Source organism: Dipodomys spectabilis, unplaced genomic scaffold (genome assembly GCF_019054845.1).
Source record: "Dipodomys spectabilis isolate Male_0828 unplaced genomic scaffold, ASM1905484v1 ptg000783l, whole genome shotgun sequence".
Taxonomy (NCBI): Eukaryota; Metazoa; Chordata; class Mammalia; order Rodentia; family Heteromyidae; genus Dipodomys; species Dipodomys spectabilis.
In genome coordinates this window covers 19,654,063-19,664,921 of record NW_024871460.1, presented here as the reverse complement: position 1 = coordinate 19,664,921, position 10,859 = coordinate 19,654,063, and the positions used below count along the sequence as shown (strand labels likewise).

Here is a 10,859-nt window from a genome sequence, read left to right as displayed (position 1 = left end):
GGGTTTTTTTGCAATAGGCCAGAGCAAGCCAGCTGGGGGTACAGAGCAAGAATTATGCAGTTAGCAGGAATTTGGTGATTATGCTTGGTTTCCCTCTCACCCATTTCTCGGATTCTGCAGAGGTCAGGCTTGATTCTGGTTATTCAGATCACTGTACCTTCTGTGTCGCCCCTGGCCTGGAGAGTCCCCATGACTGATACTGATTGTTTTACTACTCCTTCCTGAATTCCACTAACTTGCTGTTTAACTCACTAATTTACTTCCAGTCTTTATCTTTGGAATTTTTCCTTTTAATAACTAGCCTTGAGTTTTTTGTTTGTTTTCTACAGGAAGATTCTGCCTTTTAAGTTTGGCCCTATTTTTAATAATCATTTTATTCTGTTTCTAATTTCATATTTTATATTCTTTTGGGGGAATCATTATACCCTTCTGTCCCCACACAAGTTGTATAGTTCATTTTCAAGAAAGTGTCTAGAGAATACCACTGCTGCATTTTGTTCTCTGTTTATCCCTCCATTTTTGTGTACCATATTTCTTTTATCCTTTTTTTTTTTCTCTGTTGGTTGTGGGGCTTGAACTCAGCCTGGGCACTGTCCCTGAGCTCCTGGGCCCTGTCCCTGAGCTCCTGGGCCCTGTCCCTGAGCTCCTGGGCCCTGTCCCTGAGCTCCTGGGCACTGTCCCTGAGCTCCTGGGCACTGTCCCTGAGCTCCTGGGCACTGTCCCTGAGCTCCTGGGCACTGTCCCTGAGCTCCTGGGTGCTGTCCCTCAGCTCTTCAGCTCAAGGCTAGTGCTCTACCACTTTCAGCCACAGCACCACCTCCAGTTTTCTGGTGCTTAATTAGAGATAAAAGTCTTAACAGACTTTCCTGCCAGGGCTGGCTCTGAACCTCGATCCTCAGATCTCAGGCCCCTGAGTAGCTAAGATTACAAGCCTGAGCCACTGGTGCGCAGTCTGTGTGTACCATATTTCTTTCTCAGAAGAATCCTAACCACTCAGGGCAAGCTGGGGACTTGGCTAAGTATGGTAGATCACTTATCTGAAATGCAAAAGAACCAGGTTTGATCACAGCACTAAATACATAAATAAATAGATATCTTCGAGCATTGCACATTTTCATGGTTGGTGATTTATCATAAATATCATTCTGAAGCCATGGCACACTTTCAGTTTGTCATTAATGCCTTCCTGGAGGTGGGTACTGAGTTTAGATGATCTTCTCTGGTACCAGTAAACTGCTGCGACTTTACCCCAGTGTGTGCATATAATATGTTCATTCTTTCTTAGTGGGCTTATCAAATAACCAGAGAGTCTATTCATTGTTATATTTAAATTTATCTCTGCTTCATGAATGACTGCTTTTGTCCAATCTGTGCGGACACTTATTTCTTCTCTGATGAGATGACACCCAGTCTGTGACTGCTCTCCCTTCCCTAGGGACTTGAACCCAGTGGACCCTAGGGGTCTTCAAGGAAATGATATCTTACACTCCAACATCATCTTGCAGCTGCCTGAAAGTGACGATGAACTACAAGAATGTAAACCAAAGGATCTCCAACTACTTTTCTGCCTGTAGCCACCCAATGCTGCTCACACAAAATGAGTTTCACTTAGTGCTAATTGAAATATTTAATTGTGCAAAGTTTACAAAAATTATGGTTCTGTGAACACATTTCTGGAGTCCCACTGAGAATCTTGAAAGGGATGTGTTCAGAGAAGACTGTACATTAGTTTCTGCCACAATTCTAATGACTTAAAACATATTTGTGTTACTGGTTAGATCAGAAGCCCACAATCTTTCCACTGGGTTACAATCCAAGTGGACAAAGTGCTGTGTTCTTTCTAGAGGCTCTCAGGAGAATCCAGCTTCTGAAGGTCATCTGTGTCACCTGGCTGATAGCCTTCCTCCATCTCCCAATGGAGCTGCAGGACCCATTTCTCTTCTCTGGACTCTGCCTTCCATCTGTGCATCTTCTCTAACTTTGACTCTTCTCCCTGTAAGGCCTCACAGGGGACCTACGTGGGTAATTCAGAGTACTGTCCCATCTCAACACCTTTACTTAATCATATTTGCAAAGCCCCTTTGCCATGCTGACTAACAAATCCACTGGTTCTGGGATTTCATGGACTTTTTTTTTGGAGGTGATACTAGAGTCTGAATTTGAGGCCTCATCCTTGCTATGTAGAAACTTGACCACTTGGGCCATACCCTCAGATCCTTTTGGTCTAGTTATTTTCTGAATAGAATTTCATGTTTTATTCTGATGCTGATCTCAGACAGTCATCCTTCTATCTATGCCTCCTGTGTGGCTGGAAGGACAGATGACCACCACCATGTCTAGCTTATTGATTGAGATGGGATCTTGCTAACTGTTTTGCCCTATTTGCCTCAAACTACCATCCTCCCAATTTCAGCCTCCAGCATAACTAAGGTTATAGGCATGCATGCCCCTGCCTGGTCCTAGGGCATGGACATCTTTAAGGGACTATTATCCAGCCTTTTGCAGGGGCCTTGAAGCTTATGCTTTCTTCCCTTCAGGTAAATCTGCTGTTTTTGTCTTCATCAAAAATCTATTTGGTCTCCAGTTCTACTCATGAGATTTCCAGTAGAGAGGGTTACTGGATTACAACCAGAAGAGTTTTAAAGAGAAAGAATGCCACAAGGACAGACAATTTGGTTGTCACTTTAAATATGTGTGTATATAATCAGAGAAGTCAATTGTTCAGGGAACAAGGGAAGTATTCTAGATAGAGGAGACAATATGAAGGGTCGATGTACATCACTGAATCCCCTGCGTTTCCACAATGGCTGCATATAGCACGTGCTCAGAAATACTAGCTCTGAGGTTTTCTGCCCTGGAAGCACTTGATGACCTTATAAATTGCTTAAAATGCCAGTGCTCAAGAGACAAATGGCACCCGGTCTCCCTGATATGTGGATGCTAAAGCCAAAATGCAAGACGATATGACAAAGTAAACAAGACTCGAGAAACAAAGGACTTCCACTCATTTTGTCGCATCATTGCTAAATGAGTCCATGTTCTTGACCACTTATATGGTATATATAGACACAGATCTGAGGGAAGCTAGGAGGAGGACGCAGAATCAGAGGGAACAGGAAAACATAAAATAGAGGAGCTCATCAGCTGCACTGGACAGAAAATGAACTAAGCAACTTAAAGGCAGAGATGGGAGGGAGGGAATGAGAGGGAAAGAGGGAACAGCTGACACTAAGCAAAAGGAAAAAAATGTAAACATCACCTGATGTGGAAGAAATAATTGTATTGTCAAAGCTCATAGAATTCACAAACTTTATAGACCATGATCATGACAACTTGCCTTGTGAAGGTTAAAATGTGTTTGTGAAACCTAGGACGGTTTCTTATTAGGTAAAAGAAGGTGCTGGGCTAAAAGGATTTTATGTTTCTGTTATAGTCATGGAAAAGGCAGAAGACTCTCAAAAACAATAGTTAAGCACTTATCAGAAGAAGCTGAAAGTGACCTAGCAATTTTCCAGATATAATTGTTAGGAAGAGACGTGGTCAGAACACAAAGAGGTTTTGAAGGACACATTGTACCTGCAAAGTAAGAGACTTTTCTTCCTAACTTTGGGCTTTGCTCCCATGTTCCAAAAGTACATGTTGTTTTTTTTTAATAGGTAGAAAGGAATGGCCACCAGAGGGAGACGTACTCCAGAAAAGCATGGCTTCCCCAGTGCTTCCTCTAACACAAGGTAAGCATGAATCAGGCATCTCCTGAAACACCTGGAGTCCTCAGACCTAACCAGGAAATAACTGAGTCAATGCTAGAGATGAGTAGCGCCTATTTATCTACAGCAGAGTCACATTCATTTCGGTTCCCCAACAGTTTAAAGCATTTACACCACAAGAAAATAAGTCACTTGTTTGTATGTTTGTGTATGCATGTGTCATCCTATCCTCTCAAGCAAATTTGCTTGTGAGGAAAAATGTGAAGCCAAGGAGACCAATGTTTTCCTCTAGCAACCAACACAGCAATAAAATGTTATAGCCAAGCATTCAAACCAACAGTTTGTCTCTCTTTGCTAATTGTAACCATCTTAGATCTTGCAGTTTTTGTTGTTACTAAGATAACCAGAAGTGTGGGAAGAGGAAAAACAACAACCACAACAACAGTTTGACATCCATTTGTCATTTTTCTTTGCATAAGCCTACACAGGCCAGATCACACCGATTTTCACAGAGCTGAACTAAGATGTTCCTTGGACAGGAATCTACATAGTATCTAGCCCTAATTAACCTTTTCTTCCCAAAAGCTAAACAGTTGGCCTCTGGTGAGGGAATACCTTGTACAAAGGTTTAAGCAAATCATTTAGAATTACACACTAGTCTCTGAGGATTCTGGGAAGTCCAGCAGAACTTGGGCCTATCCCCTGTGGGAGTAGTTTCAATAGCCTAGGCTTAGCTCTAGGGAATGGGAATTCTGGGAGATGTAGTTTCCAGTATAGTCAAGCTGACAAGACATAGAACAAACAATCCAGAACATGTACATATTCTTACAACTCAGTATGCAGATGAGAACTGAAGTAATCTTGGCCACAAAACTTGCTTAGACTCACACGGATGACCAGAGGCAGAAACAAGCCCTGAATTCAGGTGGGAAGCATGATGAGTGCTGGAGGAATCATCCACCACATTCTCAAGCATTTCAAGCAGAAATTATTGGAAAAATTAATGTACTGTATATGAGTTTGCTTCCTGAGCCGAGAGTCCCTGAGGAGTCTATGTACCTTCACTACCTATCCATCAATGAGACCTCCTTGATTCCAGACTCCCTGGGCCCCCTGTGACAGGGGCTCTTTGGTGAGAAATCATGCCTGTTTCCAACAGGTCTCAATGCAACAATGAGATGTGAGCTATTGGCTATGTGAACTAGAACCTTACGTTGGAATGTCAGGTAGGTGAGAACTTTGATTCCAAAGCTCTTAAGAAGCAATCTCCCTAACAGTGCAATGAGTAGTACTGCATATCATTGAAAATGTCAATTAAGACAACAACAACAACTCTCCTAAGCACCCAAGAAACGATGATATCCACATTTGGTCATTAAGTTTACTCTTCAAAATGTGATCCCAGAAACTCTGAAAGTCAGTAGGCTTTTTCTGAGCAGCAAGCAAAACAAAACAAAACAAAACAAAACGGTAATACTAGACAACACAGGATAAGTGCATTTTTTTTCTGGCCTCTTGTTTCCTTTCAAACCCTAGAAACATCTCCTTCCCTAGAGATCATAGTTCAGGGTGTGTTAAGTCTGGGCATAGGAAAAGCATAGGAAACATCCCCAAAGCCTGGGAATGTTTGCTCAGTCCAGATAATGAGTAACTTAGAAAAGTGCAGTTTTCTGAGTTATTAAAGGGTTCATTTTTCACCTGGCTTCAGTCTTATTTTCCCTTCTCAAAACCCTTATCCTTGCCTTTCATTTCCACCTCTACAGAAGTGCCAAGGCAGGCCAGGGGAAAGCCTGAGGCTATTTTACTCTGACTTTTCACAGTACTGTACAGCCTTACTCTGACAACTATTTCCACAAATACAATGAGACTGAGGCATCTGTGGAACTTAACACTACTGGTCAGCAAGAAAAAGAATCCTGACATTTCATATGAAATGAAGGCAAATAGTGAAATGCAGCCTCTTAGCCTATGCATGTAAGGCAATGACTGTAAATGGTTTTTATTTAATAAAAACTGTATCTATCTTCCAGCCCGCAAGAAAGGTTAAAAGTTGGAGTTAGGCCAGGTGCTGGTGGGTTATGCCTATAATCCTAATCTACTCAGGAGGCTGAGATCTGAGGATCAAGGGTCCAAACCAGGTCAGGCAGTTAAGTTCTTGAGACTTTCATCTCCGATGAACCACCAAAAATCTAGAAGTAGAACTGTAGCCTTGAGTGAAAAAGATATAGGACAATGTCTAGACCCTGAGTTCCAGCTTCAAGATCAGCATTAAATTTATTTTTCTTTTCTTAAAATTGGAGTTAGTTACTGCCATACTCTTAAGCTGTTCTTCAGATTCACATGTGGAACCATAATTGTCCGTGTGACAATATTAAGTGGTAGGATCTTTAGGGGGTGATTGAGTGGCAAGCCTAGAGAGCCCTCCTGGATGGAATCATTACCTTATAAAGGGACTAGAGCAAGGCTTTACCTTAGCCTCTTCATCTACCCTGGAGGATGACAACAGGGCACCATCTTGGACTCTTCATGGCATGATCTCACCACACTGAGCTTGTCACTTGAGGCCAGGTGATTTATGAAGGGGGCATAACTCAAGTTCAGGGAAATAGAGTTGCTGCTAATGTTGAGTTCTTTTGTGGCTTCTTTCATCGTATTTTAGGATCACTTAGCCACCAAACATTGGAATCTATGTGGTTTTATATAATTTTGTTGTTGTTGTTGTTCATGGGGCTTGAACTCTGGGCCTGGGCACTGCCCCTGAGTTCTTCAGCTCAAGGTGAGCACTCTACCACTTGAGCCACAATGCCACTTCCAGTTTTCTGGTGGTAGTTGAAGGTAAGAGTTTCATGGCCTTTCCTTTCCCCAGCTGGCTTTAAACTGTGATCCTCAGAGCTCAGCCTCCTGAGTTCAGGCATGAGCCTGTGCGCAGCTATATAATTTTTTTTAAAATCACTTAGCTCTTCTCGAATTTACTTGGAGAGTGATTTTAAAATCATTCCTGAGACAAGGTCTGCTACATAGCCCAGGCTGACCTGGAACTTGCCAGTTTCTTCTTAGTCTTTTGATTGCTGGGATTATAGATATGCACTACCACACCTGACTTTTCTTAAAGTCATTTCTGACTGAAATATTTAACAGAATTTGCTTAATGGTCCACATAACAACGTTTGCAAACCGTAAGCGTTTACCATTTTAATATCTGCCCTTTAATCACTTGAACTCACCACAGTTTAATCAGCTCTTCCCTTTTTTTCCTCATGATTTCTGTGTCTTTCAAACTCAATGTTTGCCTGTGGACAAATCACTTTTGCTGGTTATTATGGAATATAAACAGCCTTTAGGAACAGATGTGTGTCTAGTTTCTAGAAGGTATTTTGGTGACTACGGGTATGTTAGGAGAAAATATGGTGGACTGGGGAGCATTTTTTTTTTCAGGTCCTGTGGTTCCTGAGATATATCCCCAGCAGATGGCAAATCCAGGCATACTCAAGTGCCTTGTATAAAAGGGTGCAGTAGTTGCAAGTAACCTTTAAACACTTGAAATCATCTCTACATCCTTATAACACCCAACACAATGTAAATGCTGTCTAGATAATTGTTACTGTTCTTGTTGTTACTCTAAATTATACAATGTCTACACATGTTCAGAGAAGACACAACCATGGTAAAGTCTAACTACATTGTTGCTAAGTGTGGTATATGCTGATCATTTGCAAAGCCACCCCATCCCCCTTGGGGTTAGTGACAGTGGCCCACCTTCTAGAGGTGATATGCTGCTCCTGGCTTCACCAGTGTGGTGGAGGGGTCCTTGGTAGGGTGATGATGTCACTTCCGGGATGGGGAGGTGCGAGGGAGGGGCTCACACATCATCTCTCTGGCATGGGTGGCCTTCTGGAAGATTGAGTTCTGAGTTCTGAGCCGGTGACCAAGTTAAAATCCAGTGTGATTCAAACATCCAAACTCTTCCTAGATAAAAGTAGGCCTAGAAATCCCCAAAGGGGCCAATCCATCCCCTTCCCCCCCCCCCCCACCTTCTCACAGAACTATTGAGTGTGCCATTTTACAAATCCAGCTTCCAGTCTTGTCGTCTATCATCCTAATTCCTTCTTAACATGAATGCATGGTGTCACTTGTATCTTTCTTTTCCTATTCTGACTGTGGTAATAGCCTCACTGTTTTAAAAAAAGATGAGTAAATACAATGTCTCTGGTTCTATCTTCCTCTAGTTAGGGACCAACTCTCTATTTATGACATCAGGATGTCCGGATGCTACCTTAGTACACCATGTGAACTGTTTTCTCTCTGCCTTAGTATATAGAGACTGCTTCCACTTAGCTTTACCTCCTAGTAATTCTCTTAACTATTCTAAGAGGTTTTTTTTCTTTTAGATGGGGTGTTACTGTGTAGCCAGACTAATTGTGAATTCAACATCTTCCTACCTCAGCCTCCTGAGTGCTGAGGTTACAGTTTTGAACTACTCAACCTAAAACTTTGCCAGCATAGATTTGTTCTTTCCTAAACACAATTCCTATTCTTTGATCTGTGTTTTCTCTTCCATTTTTTCTACTGTATCCTGTCTCTCTCCCTACATCTCCACTCTACTCAAAGTCTCTCTTCCTACTGGGTTTTCCTTTTGACTTCTAAGTTCCTTCAACACACAAGTCAACTCTATACTTCTGACATGACAACACATGGTCTAGGATTCTTCACTCTCTACGGTAAGTTGAAACACAAAAAATAGACAATATTTTTTAACCTATAAAGGCAGCAACTGGATATAGTTTGCCCTATTATAAGCCTCTTCTTATCCAAATAAAAATTTGCTTTGAATTTCTAGTGTCTACAAGAGCCCCACATACTGTGGGATAGACCCTGAATATTTTTAAGTTGGAAACCCAGTAGATAAGCTTCCATTTTACTTCAAAGGTTGATTGTGATCCATTAGCACCCTCACTGTGGCCCACCTGAGACTATCTGGAACTTTCCGTGGTCTATCTATGACTTCTACTACAAGATTGTCTTACCTCCGTCTAGGATAGAAATAGAAAACCTGGAGGTATGAGAAATTAGGGCTATAGGCATTGATTTGTAAATATTATAGAGTATTTAATAGATTCTGCATTTCAAAAAGGATCACAGGCTCGACAAGAAATGTATTTATGGGCTGGGAAAGTGGCTCAGTAGTAGAGTGCTTGCCTAGCATGCATGAGGCCCTGGGTCCAATTCCTCAGCAACACATAAGCAGAAAAAGCCGGAAGTGGCGCTGTGGCTCAAGTGGTAGAGTGCGAGCCTTGCGCTGGAGAGCTGAGGTACAGTGCCCAGGCCCAGAGTTCAGGCTCCATGACCGACAAAGAAAGAAAGAAAGAAAGAAGGAAAGAGAGAAAGAAAGAAAGAAAGAAAGAAAGAAAGAAAGAAAGAAAGAAAGAAAGAAAGAAAGAAAGAAAGGAAGGAAGGAAGGAAGGAAGGAAGGAAGGAAGAAAGAAAGAAAGAAAGAAAGAAAGAAAGAAAGAAAGAAAGAAAGAAAGAAAGAAAGAAAAGAAAGGTACTCATTATCTTACTCATGTAACTGTAACCCCTCTGTACAGCATCTTTACAATAAAATAAAATTTTAAAAAAGATCACAGAATTTTCATCAGTAAATTCTACGTTCAATAGAATGTATTTCATATTATGTCATTATACAATCCAGAATAGAACATAACTGCACTTTTGTCTAGTGACATTGTATCGATTCTCTCTCTCTCTCTTCTTTACTATGGCCTTAATTCTATACATAGTTACATTAATTAGTAGGAGTTAACTGAAACTGGATTAAAAAAAATCTTGTGAGAAAATGAATATAATTTAAAAGCTAAGAGACATAAGGCATTTGATACTTTATTTCAAAAACAAAAGTATTAAAAATAGCATGATGATTATTGAACAGAACTCAATATCTGTATTTTGATGATACTGGTGGTGGTTTTTTGGTTTTAGTTTTGGATGTGTGGGGGGGTTTTTTTTTGCCAGTACTGGGGCTTGAACTTGGGGCCTAGGTACTATCCCTGAGCTCTTTTGCTCAAGGCTAGCACTCTACCACTTTGAGCCACAGCTCTACTACAGGATTTCTGGTACTTAATTGGAGATGAGTTTCACAGGTCTTTTCTGCCCAGGCTGGCTTTGAACCACCATCCTCAGCTCTTAGCCTCCTGAGTAGGATTACAGGCATGAGCCACCTGTGCCCAGTTATACTGTGTCTGATCTCTGAGCTTCATGCCTGTGGGCAAGTGCTCTGCCACCTGAATTACAACCCAGATCTTCTTTAATTTTAGTTATTTTTTCAGGTAGGATCTTGAATTTTCACTTGGGGCTAATAATCCTATCTACACACTGCTGCATAGCTAGAATCCCAGACATGTATCATCATGCCCAGCTTGATCTTCATAATCCCACTCCCCAAGGAGTTGGAATTATAAACATGTGCCACCATGACTTGTTTCATGAACTATTAGAACATGCAAAAGACTTTATGAAGCTAGATAACCATCTATTTTAGGAAGACAAAATAAATGAACTTCATTTTTTGTTGATTCCAATTTGCACTTATCATTGATGAGCCATTAAAAACAAACTTTAGTTCCCCTATCTTTTTAATCTTTAGATTTACATAGAGTACTACAGTAGTGTTGATTAATATAATTTACCTTAATGTCAGAAAAACAGTAAAAAAAGCCAAGAAATTTCCTCATGGTAGGAAGCCTAACTCCAACACCCAAGCTGTTGTGCTGTCATGAGATAGCCAGCCTTACAAAATAAATTTATTTATTTATTTATTTTGGGTCTGGTCGTGGGGCCTGAACTCGGCCTGGGCGCTGTCCCTCAGCTCTTCAGCTCAAGGCTAGCGCTCTACCACTTGAGCCACAGTGCCACTTCCGGCTTTTTTTTTTCTGCTTATGTGGTGCTGAGGAATCAAGCCCAGGGCCTATGCATGCAAGGCAAGCGCTCTACCACTGAGCCACCTTCCCAGGCCCCAAAATGTTATTTTTAAGGTGAGGCTTTTCTTCAAAGATCTTCTTCCTTTATGGTCCCAAAAACACAGTCATCAACAGCTCTCTTAATCTTGCTCTTTCTTGACAGAAAACTAGAATTGTTTTTCTGCTGGGAAGTAAACAG

The 10,859-nt window shown here is 41.3% G+C and overlaps 1 protein-coding gene and 1 long non-coding RNA gene across 5 annotated transcripts in view; one reads left to right on the top strand and one right to left on the bottom strand.

The window, feature by feature from the left end:
- Window positions 1–1,160: 1,160 nt before the first annotated feature.
- Window positions 1,161–10,530, top strand: LOC122102459. The gene is made up of 3 exons (XR_006146497.1): window positions 1,161–1,171; window positions 8,959–8,964; window positions 10,148–10,530. It is a non-coding gene; the product is annotated as an uncharacterized LOC122102459 (long non-coding RNA).
- A 156-nt stretch (window positions 10,531–10,686) lies between these two features.
- Window positions 10,687–10,859, bottom strand: part of Snx31 (sorting nexin 31) — a 42,456-nt gene continuing 42,283 nt past the window's right edge. For 2 of the 4 annotated variants that reach the window (XM_042673061.1, XM_042673063.1), the window contains exon 14: window positions 10,687–10,844. In XM_042673061.1, the coding sequence (XP_042528995.1) occupies window positions 10,749–10,844 (96 nt within the window). In that variant the 3' untranslated portion in view covers window positions 10,687–10,748. The remainder of the gene's footprint in view (window positions 10,845–10,859) is intronic. The other 2 variants (XM_042673062.1, XM_042673064.1) reach the window with 1 other exon arrangement.